The sequence below is a fragment of the Eubalaena glacialis genome, chromosome 1, assembly GCF_028564815.1.
Source record: "Eubalaena glacialis isolate mEubGla1 chromosome 1, mEubGla1.1.hap2.+ XY, whole genome shotgun sequence".
In the NCBI taxonomy this organism is placed as follows: domain Eukaryota; kingdom Metazoa; phylum Chordata; class Mammalia; order Artiodactyla; family Balaenidae; genus Eubalaena; species Eubalaena glacialis.
Window position 1 is genome coordinate 35,211,182 of NC_083716.1, and position 18,145 is coordinate 35,229,326.

General features: G+C 37.4%; 1 protein-coding gene across 6 annotated transcripts in view; it reads left to right on the forward strand.

Moving 5' to 3' along the window:
• Positions 1-18,145, forward strand: part of CPEB3 (cytoplasmic polyadenylation element binding protein 3) — a 215,464-nt gene that overhangs the window by 58,909 nt on the left and 138,410 nt on the right. For 5 of the 6 annotated variants that reach the window (XM_061171379.1, XM_061171623.1, XM_061171264.1 and 2 more), the window contains exon 3: positions 10,507-10,666. In XM_061171379.1, the coding sequence (XP_061027362.1) occupies positions 10,507-10,666 (160 nt within the window). The remainder of the gene's footprint in view (positions 1-10,506; positions 10,667-18,145) is intronic. The other variant, XM_061171546.1, reaches the window with a different exon arrangement.

An 18,145-nucleotide genomic window follows, 5' to 3' on the forward strand; every position in this document is an offset into this window, starting at 1 on the left:
GTAGATGCTGGAGCATATCATTTTTTTTTTAAGCTTTTTATTTATTTTAAGTTTTAATTTTATTTTTGGCTGCATCGGGTCTTAGTTGCGGGATCTTCGTTGCAGCACGTGGGATCTTTCGTTGTGGTGCGCGGGCTTCAGAGCGTGTGGGCTCTGTAGTTTGTGGCATGTGGGCTCAGTAGTTGTGGCGCACGGAGCTTAGTTGCCCCACAGCATGTGGGATCTTAGTTTCCTGACCAGGGATCAAACCCGCATCCCCTGCATTGGAAGGTGGATTCTTTTTTTTTCTTTTTTTTAAAAAATAAATAAATTAATTTATTTATTTTTGGCTGTGTGGGGTCTTAGTTTCTGTGCGAGGGCTTTCTCTAGTTGCGGCAAGCGGGGGCCACTCTTCATCGCGATGCGTGGGCCTCTCACTATCATGGCCTCTCTTGTTGCAGAGCACAGGCTCCAGACGTGCAGGCTCAGTAGTTGTGGCTCACGGGCCTAGTTGCTCCGCGGCATGTGGCATCCTCCCAGACCAGGGCTCGAACCCGTGTCCCCTGCATTAGCAGGCAGATTCTCAACCACTGCGCCACCAGGGAAGCCCGGAAGGTGGATTCTTAACCACTGGACCACCAGGGAAGTCCCTGGAGCATATCATTCTTAAAAGGTTATAAATGGGATGATCTGGGTCTCTGAAGGACAGAGTACATCACTATAAGACAGGAATCTCTGGGATTAAGAAAAACTAATCAGAAACAATAGATGACATGAAAAGATGCTGTTTGTGGTTAATATAGCTAATAACTGCTTGTAGGTCTCTGGAGGAATATTACAGACATCCTTAGAAATATAAATGATACATATTGTGACGATGGATGGCATTAGTTATTTGCCAGTTATTTACTGGCCGTATGGTTGCCTTTTGAACTTTACTACTATGTGGTTTAGGTTTAATTACCTGGATCCTTCAGTGGCTCCTGAATGGAACAACTGGAGTCAAGACTTTGCCTTCCTTCAATTATAGCTCAAGAAAGTTATTAGGTCTCATGTCCTGTAACTAAAGTAGATGATTTGTAGGTAGAATCATAGTTCCTATTAAAACCTTAGGAAAGCTTTTTTCTTTCTTTAAATAATAGCTTTATTGAGATATAATGCACATACCATGAAATTCATTCACCCTTTTAAAGTGTACAATGCGGTGGCTTTTAGTATATTTACAAAGTGTGTGTCAGTCATTACTATCTAATTTTAGAACATTTTCCTCATCCCCAAAAGAAACCTGTACCCATTAGGTTTCACTCCCCATTTCCCTCCTGCTTTCCTAGCCCTAGGCTATGACCAATCTACTTTCTGTCTCTGGATAATTTGCCTATTTTGGACATCTCATATAATTGGAATTATACAACATGTGATTCTTTGTGACTGGCTTCTTTCACTTATCATAGTATTTTTAAGGTTCATCCATGTTATAGCATATCAGTAGCTCATTTTTTTTATTGCTGAATAATACTCAATCATATGGATGTACCACAATTTGTTTTATCTGGTCACCAGTTGATGGGCATTTGCGTAGTTTCCAGTTTTTGGAAAATATGAATAAAGTTGTTTTATGAAGTTTTTATAAACATTTGTGCAAAGATTTTTGTATGGACATGTGTTTTTATTTACCTTAGGTAAGTTCTTAGGAGTGAGGTTGCTAGGTTGTATTGTTAAGTGTATGTTTAACTTTATAATTAAATCCCAAATTGTTTTTCCAGAGTGGCAGTACCATTGTACATTCCCACCACCAATTTATGAGAGTTCTGGTTGTTCCACATCCTAGTCAGCATTTGGAATTGTCAGGGTTTTTTGTTTGGGATTTTAGCCATTCTAAAAGGTGCGCAGTTCTTTGTTAGTTTTAAATGAAAATCTTACAGTATGAAACCATCAGGACGATGATTTTAAATGCAAAGGAAGCATTTACTGAATGCCTGTTATATGCCAGGCCCTCTACTGGGTGATGGAAATACGGAGAAATAAGATATATCTCTGCTCCCATGGAAGTTACAGTTTATTGAGGATGTCAGGCATTATTGCTAACTATCTGGGGTTAAGATATTGGGGAGGGGATCACCAGTAGAGTCCAACTACACCTAGAAGTGGGCAGTTTTGTGGAAGGATTTTGACATTTATGATCAGTAAAAAGAAAATATGAGGAACCCTATGTACCTTTGCATAATGTTCTAAGATAGGTTTTGGTCGTGAAGGTCAAGCTCTTCCTACGTTATCATGTCTAATAATCAGGACCTAATAAGCTACTTGGGATAATATTCTGATGCGTAACAGTTTGGGGGCAACACCAGCTGGTCACATATGCACAATAACCAGGGAAAGGGGAACTTAAATTTTTTGTAGTCCTTGGAACCTGCTCTTCTGACCCCTGTAGTTACTGTTTTCCCTGCCTGAGTCCATCCTGGGTCTGGCTTTCTGCCTTTTACCTCACACACTGCTAAACTGTATAATCACTCCTTTTAAAAGTGCATATGGGGGGCTTCCCTGGTGACGCAGTGGTTAAGAATCCGCCTGCCAATGCAGGGGACACGGGTTCAAGCCCTGGTCCGGGAAGATCCCACATGCCATGGAGCAACTAAGCCTGTGCGCCACAACTACTAAGCCTACACTCTAGAGCCTGTGAGCCACTACTGAGCCCACGTGCCACAACTACTGAAGCCCGTGTGCCTAGAGCCCGTGCTCTGCAACAAAAGAAGCCACCGCAATGAGAAGCCCGCACACTGCAACGAAGAGTAACCCCTGCTCGCCGCAACTAGAGAAAGCCCACGCACAGCAACAAAGACCCACTGCGGCCAAAAATAAATAAATAAATAAAATAAATTTATGTAAATAAATAAATAAATAAATAAATAAATAAATAAAAGTGCATATGGGGGCTTCCCTGGTGTCCAGTGGTAAAGAATCCGCCTTCCAGTGCAGGGGACGCAGGTTCGATGCCTGGTCAGGTAACTAAGATCCCACATGCTGCGGGGCAACTAAGCCCACGTGCCTCAACTAGAGAAACCACGTGCCGCAACTACAGAGCTCAGGCGCTCTGGAACCCGCGTGCCACAACTATAGAGTCCACACGCCCTGGAGCCTGCGTGCCACAATAAATAAATAAATAATAAATGTTAAAAAAAAAAAAAAAGTGCATGTGTACTTAGCTCTGAACTGTTTACCACAGTCAGAAGTGGTAGCAATAGGCATTTGTACTTTTTGTCCAGTTGACCCCTTCAGCATTCACCCAGCTAGATCTGGCCTCAGTATGAAGGTCATTTCAGGTGAATAAGATTCCAAGAGCCATGTTTCCCTGTGTTTGATAAACTGGGCCTCTTATCGGACCTGTGTGGCAAACGATTGAGAAGAGCTGTGAAGGAAGATTGGAGGTGGCATGAAGCGGGAAGAGACTGTGAAATTGCTGGGTCGTGCCTCAAGTTGTCATGCTCATCTAATTTTTGAGCATCAGAGCAGGTCAAACTATTTTTTGCTTTCTTAAAAACTTCTCAAGAACCTTAGCTTCGTTTGCTGTTATACAGCAAGGAAAAATATGATCTGATAAAAAGTTTAAAGTGATTGGAAGTCATTCTCATGAAGAAAAAGATGAGAGTCTTGATTTCTTTGTGTACGGCTATATCCTCTAAATTCTTGAGAATTTCTTTATGGAAGACTGGGTTTAACAATAATGTTAAAAAATATTAAAATTCATAGCAGGTGCTGATCAATTTTTTTTTTTTCTGAAGACAGAAAAGCAAGAGAGAGTTCAACTTTGTAAGGACTTTAGGTTGGCTATAAGGAGCATTTGCTTGCTGTTGAGGGACTGAAGGAGAGTCTACAATCACGTTTTCCAGAGAGCTACAAATATGATAGTCTCATTTGGGATGGTTAAAATTTACCATTGACTGAAGGACTTGCTACCTACTGAAGATGGGATGAAAATCTGCGTTTGAAAAGTTTTTTTTTTCTCTTCCCCATAGGTTAGCGACATTGATTTTCTTTTATTTGGGAAGGGTTTTAATCTTCGGGCAAATGTTTGTCAAGCTGCTCGGTACTATAGTAAAGTTCAGTTTGATACAGGAACCTCATGCTTTTGATAGGTTCTGACAAATAACAGCAGTAATTGGTTTAGAGCTATAAATTCCTAGACTTCTACTTTGTGATACATAGAAATTTTATATTACTAGTCATCTAACTGTTTCCTGCCCCTATATAGTATTTGTTATTAAATGTTTTGTCTGTTCTTTCTGGTACTCTTAAGCATATTCTGAGCTTGAACTCACTACATGTTGATCTTTTGGATATATTGCCTCTTTGATTTTTACTCAGGGCTGGCAGGTTCTATAGATCCTTATGTTTCATTAGTAGTGGTGTCCTTCATAGAAACCAGGGATCAGGAAACGATTGTGCCAAAATAGACCAAGCATGGAAGAGATGCAATTAAAGGAGCAGAACAGAAATTTTGAGGAAATTGGGGGATAGGAAAGAAATCTCAAAATCAGAAATTATTTTATAGACTATACACTGAGATGATTACTTTGTTCTTTTAACATACTCACTATGCATTTACCCTGTAGGAGGCATGTGTGTATAGTTGGGTGGGGGAGAGGCAAGAACATATATTAAAAGGGACCTTACCTCAGAAGCACAATTTTGGTCAAAGAAAGCAAGTTGCAGAACAGTATGCATATTTTTACATTTAGGAAAAAACAGAAAACAATATATATTTTCTATGTATATGTGTGTCTGTGTCCATATATATATATATATATATATATATATGTATGTATGTGTGTATATATATATATATATATATTTTTTTTTTTTTAACATCTGAAAGAATATGTGCCAAATGTATATAGTGGTCTGAAGAGAGTGCAAGAAGGCAGGAGGATTGGAGACTTTTGCTTTTTCTGTAATATTCTTTGTGTGTGTGTGTGTTTGAGAAGAATACGTTCATATTTTAATTATGTAATTAAATATCCATTTAAAAATAGATAAAGAATATTCACTACCCTTAAACCGTGTTTATAGTGTAGGTGGGGAACTGAGATAGTTTCAAGTAATGTAAACTAGTTAGAAAATAAAAGCAGTAGGGTAGAAATTCAGGAATGGCTAGTTTTGTGGGTTAATTCTCTTTTATGGGTTGAATACACTTAGCTTTGAAATGTTTTATCCGTATGTACATATATTGGAGCCATATGATAAATAGAAAAACCTTCCTTCAGGAATTCCTCCTCTTTTTTTTCTGTATCATTTCACAGCCCCATTTATCCTTTGCTAACCCTTTCAAACATCTATCCTCCTTTAGAGTTTTGATCTTGTCTGTGCCCCTTTGTTCCCAGCCAAGCCCCCATTCTTCATGGGACACACGGCAACTGATCAGTGTAGAGCATTGGAGCATTACTGGTGTGGACTTGAAAGTCACAGACCTGGGTTCACATCCTGATTTCTGACCGGCTTTGTGACTTTGAGCAGTTATATAACCATGATTAATTTTATCATTTGGTTTCAGAGCTGCTTTTTTTTTTTCAGATGTTCTTGGCCCCTTGCAGCTTTGACCTTATATCTCTAGGAGAGGAAATGTCTGGGGATAAGCCAGAAAGGGTAGAAGAGGGTCCTGGATTTCTCTCACAAGAAAAAGGCAGGTGAGGGCTGGTAGAGGCAGGCCTGGGGCTGTCCTGGAGGGTAGATCAAGCTACTACTTGAATTTAACTGGTTGTCAGTAGAACAAGGGTCATTGACCAAGGGCAAGTGAGGGTTAGGTTGCCTGTGTGGAAGGGTGGGATCAAAGAATCCTGTCTCTGATTGTGTCAGTATGAGGCTGAAGTGGGTGTTTGTGAAAAGCATTTAAGGTGAAGGGAGTAGGAGGAAGTCAAGGAAGCAGTACACGGGGAGTCCTTAAGAGCACAGTCTGGATTTAGCCGAGTCCTGGCTCTGCCTCTTACTAGCCTTGTAACCTTGAGCCAGTTACTGATCTCTTCAAGATTTAATTGCTTGATTTATAAAATGGAGATAAAAGTTACCTACCTCATAGAGTCGTGAGGGAATACATTTAGCATTCTTAGAACAGCGCCAGGCACATATTAAGTACTTGATAAATTTATAAATATTAAGTCAAGCTAGGGGAAGAAGGAAAGCAGGCCTAATGAACTGTATAGTGGGGGTGGCTGCCTCTATGTACATCTAACTGATGACATCCGTCCTTCGTTATCTCCAGAGAAAAGAGTCAATAATAGGAAACATTATTTATACATGTTCTAATACTTCCTGATGTGTTTGCTTGTTCAAAACACACTTAAAAAGATGTTTTCCTTATTTGTTATTCCCTATACCTGGAAACAAAACTTATGAAAAAGAAAGACTTTAAATGATTATTTGCCACTTGTAACCTTTGCTGTTAAATGATAAATTGCGGACTTGTTTTCTCTATGCATAATTTCTGTTGAATTTCACTGCAGATGTTTTAGTTTTTCTGTCTTTTTTGTTTTTTCTTGCCAGTTAATCAGTTATTTCAGCAACATTTACTACTTACAAAACTAAGAAGGATGAATCGTATGCAAATATAAATTGATGAAGCATAGATAGAAGTAATTTTAGTGAGAAAATAAGTCTCTCAGTACTTATTGAAGTTTGTTCAGTTAAGAAGCCTGTGCAAATTCTATTGTGCATTTCACATGTTTCATCTCTTGAGCACTAGTGAACCCTGTTAGGTTAGCATCCGTGAACCTCTAGGTTCTAAAATCTATGTTCCAGTACTCTGAGGTGGCATCACAGAAGTCTCTTTGTGCTTTCCCTAATATTCCAGTAGCCACCACAGTACAGATCCCTTGTACGTTTGTCATATAGCACTGAAAACAACCATAAAAAGAGAATTATTATCACCCCCATTTTATAAATGTAGATAATCAAGGCTTAGAAACTTGTTCAGAGTGACATGCCAGCAAGTGGCAGAGCCAGAATTTGAAAATTAGATGTCTGATTTCAAAGTTTGTGCTTTTAAAAACTAGGCCACCACCTGCTTCTCTCACCCACAATCAATTGGAAGACTGCAAAGCTGACCCTTGGCAAAGTGGCTGGGCTTGTTTATTTCTTGCTGCTATCTAGTCTCTCCCCTCACTTTACTGTCCCATTTTTGTGATCAGATTCATGAATGTAAAGTCTTAACTTGAAGAATCATCCAGTCCAGTGGCTCTTGAATCTAGCCAGTCATAAGAATCACCAGGACATTAATTTCTTTTAAAATTACAATTAAGTTGGTTTTAGCCAGAGCCCAGGAACCTGCATTTTAACCATTCTACATGTGATTTTAACAGTCTGACAGGTTTGGGAACCACTTCAATTACATGAATCCCCTCCAAACACCCCCTGTAATTTTCCTGACAGGTAGTCATCTAATATCTGATAGTCTTCTGACAGGAACTCACTACCACCTTGCCAGGAAGGTTATTTCATTGGTAATTAGATGCAATGCTATGCTTCTATAGGGCTTTCATTTACTGTCCTATATGGATTGGATTAACTTCTTTGGACAGATTTTTTTTTTTTTTAATTTTTAATTTAATTTTTATTTTTTTAATGCTATTCTTGTCTGCTTACATTCTTTTTATGTATGTATGTATGTATGTATGTATGGCTGTGTTGGGTCTTCGTTTCTGTGCGAGGGCTTTCTCTATCTGTGGCAAGCGGGGGCCACTCTTCATCGCGGTGCGCGGGCCTCTCACCATCGCGGCCTCTCGCTGCCGAGCACAGGCTCCAGACGCGCAGGCTCAGCAATTGTGGCTCACGGGCTGAGCCGCTCCGCGGCATGCGGGATCTTCCCAGACCAGGGCTCGAACCCGCGTCCCCTGCATTGGCAGGCAGACTCTCAACCACTGCGCCACCAGGGAAGCCCTGGACAGATTTTTTTATACTCCTTAGATATTGGCTTGGAGGTCAGATCCACGTTTGAATCTTCTCTGAACCTTACCTTCCTTGTGTAAAAGGAGTATGTTATTTTCCACCTTGAAGGATAATATCAAGAATTAAATGAAAAAAATAAACTGTTCTGGCTGGAAAGATACTAAAATCGGCCAGATTTTTTTATAGTTTTATAAAAAACTATAGTTTTTTTTATAGTTCCAAACAGCCTTTTTTTAATAGTTCCTTCACCTCATCAGCCTTTTTGGAAATAGTCCCACGTCTGCAGGGTTCTAGTTAGAAGTGTGGATATGTATGATAGAAGGCGCTTAGACATATTCTGGGATTGTCAGTGCCAGAAATAGGCTGTCATTTTGACTACCCATCAGCACACTATTTTACCTCTGGCTTTTTCTTTGGACAAAGAATGTGATACTCATTCTTACGGGTACAAACTTGCATTTCTGGAAATTCAGCTTTACTCCATAAGTAATTGGAGTTTCCACTGATAACTTGGACCCAAAGCAAAACAAATGATCAGCAGCAAGACCCTAAAGGCAAAAGAAAAGACCTTCTTCAGTTATATAGAGACCAAAATGGAGAACCAAAGAAAATATTCCATGTCTCTTTCTTATCCGTCAGTAGAGATAGGTAACTGCTGAGTGTTAAGTTAAAAAGGAAAAAAAATGGGGTGGAGGTAGAAAGGAGTTGGGGGACAGCAGTAAAGAAAGAAATGTTGAGCACTTGCTTTTTGTCAAACATAATGTGAGTAAAATGAATACTTAAGTAATTTCACCCTAATCCTCACAGGTAAGATCCCATTTTACCAATGAGAATACTGAAGACATCGAGAATAAGACAAGCCTCATGCCTGGTTAAATGACAGGTCCAGATTCAAGACACCTAGGATTTTACAGAATGTGATTTTAAAAAAAATTTATTATACACACACAAATCTATGTTCTTTAAGAAATAGATGTGACTATTGTATATGTATACATTCCTTTGTTAAAACACCTGTCATACTCTTATTTTAATTGGTTATGTCTCCCTCTACCAGTTACTTAAAAACAGGGACTAGGTTATAACATTCATCTCTGCATCACCAGGGCCCGGCCCTACACTTGTGCATTAAAGGCTTGTAAAAATGAAATATCTCTCTGTGGCATTTGATAACATCTGTGCCCTCCACCCCTACTCCTCATGTGTGAGTAAAAAAAAAAAAAAAAAAAGTATACTATTGGAAGGGATGTTATAAATAATCTAGCTCAACCTTTCATTCGTATAAAGGGAGGAATTTCAGGCACAGACTAGAGATCATGATGTACCCAAAAGCTCCTAATTGATTGTAGTTCTAGCACTCTTGCGTTCTGGTTCTCAGTTCAGGGCTCTTCTTCGGACCTGCGTCCAAACTTACTGCATTCATTCATTCAGTAACCCTCTGGGTTCCTCCTCTATGCTCAGAGCTGAGGAAATGCCACCTTCCTTTCTGCCTCCCTGGATGGATATACAGCCATGCTTTCCAGAAACCAGAAGAAAACAGCTTCCCAAGATTTTAAGACTTAAACTAGAAAATGATCACTGTAGCTGAGATTTTTACCTGTTGTATCCCTTTTTGCTCATCAAGGCAGTCATTTTGCTATTCTGTTGCTCATAGGGGAGGATAAGTGATCCTTTGCAAAACTGGATAAACTTTTCAAGACCCTGAAGATAATCGCTCATTGCTGTGGTTTGATTTGGTGTGGTTGTTGATGTTTATGACTGTATTGCTTTTCTTTAGCAAAGGCAAACTAAATCTGCTGTTGTATAGTATTAAGTTAGGCCATGAACTGCATTTCCTTTTAGGCTCAGACTACTAAAAATAATTTGTAGGTGATGGTCTCCCATGGGCTTGAGTGAAATGCAGTAGAACAATTTTTTTCTTCACTTAGTTTGTGTTAGCTCTCTGTTTTCAAAATGGTTTTGAATCTAACATCATGAAAACACACTACCTTGGGTTAAAGTTTTTTTTCATGTGAGTGCTTTTCAAAAGGTAGTTTTAGTACTTTGGACACATTTTAATTTTTATAAAGTGCATCTAATGTATGGAACTTATCAGTAATAATTATTAAAGATACCCAATGAAATTACATTGAAACTACAGTCACCTTTTGATTTTTCAGGGAAGTGATTCTGTTTGTAGACTGAGAGTTCTTAGTTATGGTCTTCCTCTAGGGGAAAAAAAAAGATCTCTATTCATTTGAATAGAATATTCAGTTGATAGTAGAGGAAGGGGGTGAAGGGTGGAGGGCAAAACCAATTCACTTGACTCTTCCTTTTGAATTTACTTTTTTAGTTCATTTGAGAGAAAATTAGTCTGAAGTACTGGGACATATATATTAAAGAATTATTAGGGTAAAGGATACAATTTAATTAATTATGGAAACTCGTATTAAACTTAATGTTGCCAAGTCATTATTCTTAATGAAAAGATGTGTTATTAAAAGTACCTGGAATTTTGATTCATGTCATCAATCCGTGGCAATAAGCAAATGATATGGTTATTAATTTTATGAAGTAATTTTATGTATTATCTTGTTCTGTTTTTATTTTTAGGACCGGAGTAGGCCCTATGACACTTTTAACTTGCACTCGTTGGAGAACTCCTTAATGGATATGATAAGGACTGATCATGAGCCTCTGAAAGGTAAACACTACCCTCCCAGTGGCCCACCAATGAGTTTCGCTGATATAATGTGGAGGAATCATTTTGCAGGTTAGGAATATTCATATGTCCATTCCTTGCTTGGTGTTTTAAACAAAAATCAGCTTTTTAATAATTGTGGTTTTGTTTCTTTTTTGTTTGTTTGTTTTTGTTTGCTTCTGTAAAGCATTGTGGAATGTATTTAAAGTTGATTTTTTTTTAAACCTGGGTTCAGCTACCTACCATAATCAAGGTTGTTTGCTTTAATCATAATGTCTGGCAGAAGCATGTGTTGGGTAGCTGAGGTCGTGGTTTATAGCATGAGACCAGCAGCCAAGTTTTTTGGGCTTTGTGTATTTGAAATGTTTAGCTGAACCTGGATAATTCATTTAAGTCCAAGTATACTGCAAGGAAGTATGAGATTTAATCTCCAAAGACTACTTCAGAAAACTTTGTAGAAAAGGGTTTCATTTTATTAAAATACAATCACTTTCCTAGTGTAGGAAATATCGCTACACAGACTTAAGAGCAGACAGTGACCCTTTGCATTCTCTAAGGCTAAACACAAGGAAAATGTTTTGGGTTAAATATAAGGCAGAAAGTCCCAAGGTCAGCAATATTAGGACTTCCTATATTTAGAGCCCATGTAAATTCAGGATAGAGGCTGATGTTACATTCATGATTACAGGTAGTTCTTATTATGCGGTATAGGACTTTTCCAGGGCCCTGTGATATTTTAAAATACTGAAATGGAAATTTTCTGTGGAAATAGCCACTGTACTTGGGTTTAGAGACTAACTATCTGAAAACTGGAAGCGTTAGCCACAAGGATGCCCGTCTTATATGAACCCTTATGTCCTCTAGAGTTGTGAGGAATTTGTTACCCTCTGGTTCTCTGCAAGCTCTTATATAGGGTATGACTGACTGTGAACCTGATAGTCATTTCCTCATGCCACACCAAAAATCTGATTCATCATTTTCTTGTCATACTCATGATTTTCTGCTGCTTTCCTCAATTTCCAGTGAAAAGAAAGTAGTTAACAGGCTATGAAGAAAATAAAAGATTTTGAGAAAAGCTACATTTTAAGGCCTTCAGAAGTAGGAAAAAAGGCCTCTCATTTAGTCATTGTTATATTTAGTCACTGTTACCACATCTTTCTTCAGTAAAGATTATGTACATGGTAATTTCACTTAGAAGTGAGAATGGTGTTTAAAAAAAAAAAAAACAATATTTACAGACTGTTTTGTGTTTTTAGTATCTTCTAAGGCTACATTTGTCTTCCTTCTCTACCTCGAACAGCTGTAAGCCCATCCTAATTATTCTAAAATACTCAGTCCTTGTTCTTTATGCATACCTGTTTTATCTTGGTCTGTATTCTTCTAGCAATAAAAGATTATGAAAGGATCTTAGATTATAGTCTGTAAAATAATTTTCTAGAATTTTGTGAATATTGATTAAGCAGGAGCTGTTCTGCCCTGTTGAGAGTAGCACTGTCAAAGTGTAAGGAGGGTACCTCACTATGGGATAATGTAAATACCTTATTCTACTTTTGATGGCCCCTTTTTTATTTTACGTCCAACTACCTCTGCATAAATTTCTCCACTACACTTGCAAATGTGAGGTTTCATCTATAAAAGCCTTCTGAATTGTACTTATAGATATAATATGTCCTAATAAGTTGGAAGGCACTTAACATGTACTTTTTTACAGCCTCAATATGGTTACAACCACCCACATTGATTTCCTATGAATGGACTACTTCCCATGGTCAATTACATCACCCTGTTATTGTCCCCTGGTTAGGGTGTTTGAACTTCAGGCTTCCCTTTTCCAGCTGGGAGACTTTTACGTTTGGTTTATGGCACCATGTGTTTGATCCTTATTACTTCTAAAAACATAATTATGATGCTAGCGTTTTAAGGGAAAGATTTTCAGTAATATTTGATTTTAAAAAAGGGAGCAAATTATAATAACTAAAAGATAATTTAAAAATAAAAGAAACATTGTCATGATGTATCTTTAAAAAAATTTTCCATATAATAAACATTATGTTTTTACCTTGTCTTTATAACTTATTGATAGACCTTAACTTTGGACTCTTAGGTTGTTTCCAGCTTTTTCTCCATTATAGGTAATGCTGCCATGGATTAGTTCTTGCACATAGCTTTTTCTTAAGGTAAATTCATAGAGAGGGTCTCTGGCTCAAAAGATGTAAATGTCTAGGTGAATTGAGCTTTAAGAGAAAGGTAGTAGGATAGGGGAACTACCACATGGCTTCTATATGAGTCTGTCCAGAAACACTTCCCCCTATCCATCCTGTTCTTCCTCCTAGCTTTAATATCCTCTTGTTTTACTTGAACATTATTTTGAGGGTCTTAAAATTCAAGTTAGAGAGTCATTGGTTTTTTGTGTGCTTATTTGTTTTGGTGTTTTTCTATGGATTTAGGTTTTCTTTAGAAAATAATACATTCTTGCTCTTGGTAAGAAATTCAAGTAGTACATAAAAAGACAAAAAGGAAAGTGAAAAAACCACCTGAGACTTACTACCTAGAGATAACAAAGATTATTATTTTTATTAATATTCATCCAGACATTTTATATTCTCTGTATAGGAAATGAAATTTCAACTCAGCCTTTCTGACTTTGCAGTCATTCAAACCTGGGTTTGAATTCTGGTTCTGCCTTTAGTTGGCTATTGATCTAGATAAATTAGTTAGCCTCTTCAAAGCCTTAGTGTCTTCATCATTAAAATAAAGCACCTACTTCATAGAGTGGGTGTGAAGGTGAGATAAAGTCCCTGACACTAGAAACTGCTCAGAAGTTATCTGTGATTTTTTTACCAGCAGTGGTAGTGGTGTGCCTACTGCCTGGCCTGGGTAATAAAGTAAACCTTTATATCCCTACTGTATTTACTTCCTTCCAGCTAGACTGCAGCTAAGTGTTGAAAGCTTTCGAATGCAAGTTGTCAAAATTGTGTATTTGCCATAGATATAAGTAGTGATTATTGAAGGATAAACATTCTGTCACTATCAAAAACCACCTAAAGGAGAAAGAAAAATAATCCTCCTAAGTTTTGTTGGCTTTACAAAATTTTATACCTGAATAGTGTAAAGAAAGTATAATAAAGTAGAATATCACATTCATGAAAAATAAAAATACTTTATGATGTACTTAAAGTGAACATGGTGAAAATAAGTTCATAGTGATATTTCATCGTATAAATGTATTCAATAAGAAATCCCTTTATTCAGCTGTTCTCTTGATTCAGGCAGAAAAAGGGTTAGTGGGAGAAATGACAGAATAGGAAGTTTAGGAAGTAATAAAACTTGTTTTAGTAAAGAGCTTTAACAGTTTTCCAATCATATTTCTACCTATACTAGGTCAGCCTTAAAGATGTTTGTAGGAAATTTTAAAATTTTAAAAATTAAAAAAACCTCCTCCCCATGTTAAAAATGTCAAGTAATGTAGAGAAAAAGTCAAACTGAGCTTTCTTCATAGAACCCTGAGGAATGTCTTCTGCAATGCTGCTCAGATCACAGAACCCTTATTTAAACAAAAATTAATTTAAATAAAATAAAAACTAATTTTGGGGGGGCTTCTTAGATCTCAAACTACAGTTCTTGATTGTAGCAGAATAACATTTTAATAATTACCTGTTGTCTCTTACCATACCTTAGGTATGACTTCTCCTGTCGTTCATTTGAGAAAATGTCTCCAGGAAATGAGAAGGAGGGTTTTGAGAAGGGTGATGAACTAATGAAAACTATGCCTTATTTCTTTTCTAAGTACAGAAATCCTTGGGTCAGTAGAGGTATGAGTGAGGCCTGGGTGGGAAGAATTGTCCTCTGCCCTCTTTTCTAGTGGATGCAGGGAAAGCCAACTCTCCTCTTGATTATGAGGATTAGGGGGATTTCTGGCATCGGGAGAGTTAGGATTAGGAAAGGGGAAAATGTTCCTCCCTGCACCCTCCTTACAGCTGTCCCCCGACTTGCTACCAATGATGAGGGTTCACCTAGCCACTGGGGAACCCCTCTGAAAACCCAGGGACGTAAGGTTTGATTATTCATACCCTCTCTTGGGATTATTATTCAAAGAGGACAAAGTGATGAGAGAGAAGAATAATAGGGAAAACCCAACACAGTGCATTGGGCAGGGTAGGTGACATTATGAAGCAAGGTCCCATTGCCTGGCTGGGGTAGTACAGTATAGCACAGTCCTTGGCAAAAAACAGGAAGGAATCATCCTTCTCTCATCCTGTGTAGTCTCCCTGTTATAACAGAAGAGTAGGCTTGGCTGGGCACTTGGGGGTAGTGCCTGATGAAACATTTTTGTATATTTGAATTTTCTCTTCCTTCACCATTCATGGAACTGAAATTTGAAAAATGAAAAGAGCAGGTGTCGGTTGAGAACTGATATCGAAGGATTTGTTTTTCAAATGTATACTGAATCTGGGAAAAAATAGCAGCTATCCTCTGATAATAGTGCTTTAAAACATTTAAATTGACAGAAACTTGGAAGAAATAATGCCATCCCTTTGGTGTTATAGAGGCATTTTTCTTTATTCATCATAATTTAAATTTAGTATTACAGAGCCTTTCAAAAAATTGGTCCCTTTTGTGGAATGTTGAGGTCACCTTGTTTTAGAAAAAGTGCACCTTCATTACATTTAGTTTATTTAGAAAAATATACAGTCTCTTTACGTACTTGAATTATTACTCCAGTTCTAATTTTGTACTACCTCCCTTTGGCCCGTATCCGTCTGCCTTGTATAAAAGTTTGCAGATTCCAGAAACTGTTAGGGCACAGGTTCGAAGTTAGCAAGAAGTCATTGTTCCTCTTCTACACAAAAGGGAAGACAACAGATAGAAGTTGAGTGATTTTGTTTTTATAGGTAATTCCCATTAATTTGCCCAATGATCCTTTCAATATAGCACTATAATCACCTGAGAGTAAGAAAAAGATTAAGGGTTCTTTAATCCTGGGTACTACCTCTGGAAATTCTGATTTAATTGTTCTAGAGTACAGCCTGAAATGAGGCAATGTAGGCACAAAGGAATTGATAAAATACCAAAAATGATTCACAACTGGTATGCAAAGAAATAAGGATTTGACCTCAGGTCAAAAAGCTCACCTTTTTTGCTTCGTGGTTCTTTGGAACACATTTCGAATATTATAGTACCATACTTTCATAATTTTTCCTTAAAAGGAATTTGAAACACCATTTTATTGTATTCTTACATATCACATTATTGTACCTTGTAGATACTTTTTCTGAGGGACTGTCTCTTCAACTTTATAGAGAAAATTAGTAAGAAATAGAATCTAGTAGAATATGCATTGTCTTATAACGTTTTCTAGAACACAGCACTCACATTGTTATGTAAAGGTCTCCAAAGGACTTGACTTTTTAGAACATGTGGGGATGATTAGAGAAAGATAGTTGCTCCCTATCTCATAAGGAATTGCAGAAGTGAAGAGGTGACTTTCATAATTAGTTACGAATTAATAAAAATTCCAGTTTTTATTTTGGACATATAAAAGTATGGGTTTAGTTTGACTCTGAAACTTTGAATAACAGTAGAGGCAGTTTTTTATAACTAACATCTTAAATATGAATATGAATTGAGCTTATGAGACTGTGATTTTTACAGTCTGAATAGCCATATGTAACCCTATTCTCCAACCTCCCCCTCCATCCTCTCCCACCCCCATTTATCAGGCCTTGTGCAGTGGGGAAAGTGGGACACGGTCTCAGGTTTCCATAGCATCGTTTAACTCAGTAAAACTAAGTATGCCTTCCAGTTTTCGAAACCTTATATTTTACACTATACTTAAAAGATAGCTAGCTGACAAGAACAATTTAAAAATAGCAGACCGTGGACAGGTGACAAAATGTCACGCTGGCAGCACCAGACTGCATTAACAAAAATCACCAGATGTCACACACTTGATTTCTATTTTCACAGCTGATTAAACAGCAGTATTTGTTGGACAAAAGGAAGAAAAAAGAAATGGCCTCATCTGAATTTGGAGTCGGTTTTTCTTTTGCTGTTGGTATTTTCTCTCTCCTTCAAAATCCCATAATAACTGTAAAACTTAAGGCATACCATATATTAAATCTTTAAAATATTATAAAATAAACCTTATTTTAGGAAAGAAACCTTTATACATATATACTCCCTAAACTGGCAGGCTATAAATCAAAATGTTAGCAGAGCTTGTCTTCGATTGGTGATCCTGTTTTCTTCATTTTTCTGTATTGTCTAATTTTTCTCCAATGAAAATATATTGTATTTTATAATCTAAACATTAATTTTTGAAGAGGTAGAGAAAGTAGCTTAAAGAAGCCATAAGTGGTTTACTAAAAAGAATTTGGGAAAAAATTATATTACATTTAAGTAATTGGTTCTGATGGTTCTGACATTGAACTAGAGTTTCTTATAAAATCTTTGGTTGATGATCTTGATCTAGAGATCATTGAAGTCAAAGAGGCCAACAGAATTAGGAAGGATACCAGGAAAGGCAAAAAAATTTTCTACTTTTCAGCAAGTAGTGATGCCTTCATCTACAAAACATTGCCTAAGGCTCTTGTTTTGCCGCATCTTTAGAAAGACTGAATTGGAAGTTATCGGTGTAGGATAGAGGATGATAATTAGAAAACTACTGAGCTTCATTTCAGTTTCATCTTTCCAGGTTGAAAAGTCCCAAGACCTGATGGAAAGAGTACAAAAAGGATCCAGCTTCTAGAGGACTACAGAGAGGGGCACCCCTTAACGTTAGGGAACATAAGTAGTTCCAGAAACATATAAAAACTATTATTTGATATAGTGGTTGTAAACTACATAATTCTTTCCCATAAATGATTGTAGCACAGGAAATAAAAGAAGTTGAATGAGCTAAATTTGGGCTTGCTTGGATTTCTTGATAACCCGTATTATTCTGAGAACGTTTAGGGAACATCCCTAGTTTGTAGGAACAACACCCATATCTGAATATTCCTAGGTCAAGATTGAAAGACCCTCTCAATGTGCCATTTCCTTAAATTCTGCTCGGCAGTGATTGGGTTTTTTAGGCAGACTTTCCAGTGACTGGTTGTTTATTGTTTAGTTTGAATACCTCAGAATATGATAAGTAAATCACAAATAATTAATACATCTTCCTTTTTCCCAAGTAATTAATACATCTTCTGCTCTTAAACCTGGAGGCTATTAGTTGAAACATCTTATTCAGACTTGTCATCTTATAGAACGGAGGCTGGCAAGCACCATCTGTAAAGGGCCAGAGAGTAAATACTTTAGGCCTGTGGGCCATATAGTTTCTGTTGCACATTATTCTTTGTTTTTTAATTTCTGTGTTTGTTTTTACAACTCTTTAAAAATGTAAAAATGATTGTTCGTTTGGAGGCAGACAAAACAAGCAGCCAGCCCCCTGTTACTATAAGGACAAAGGTCTGGACACAAGCATTATGCCCAAGGTCGTATAACTAGTGAGTGGTAGGGGCAGCACAAGAACCCTAAATTTTTAGGCCGGTCATTGTCCCCCACTATATC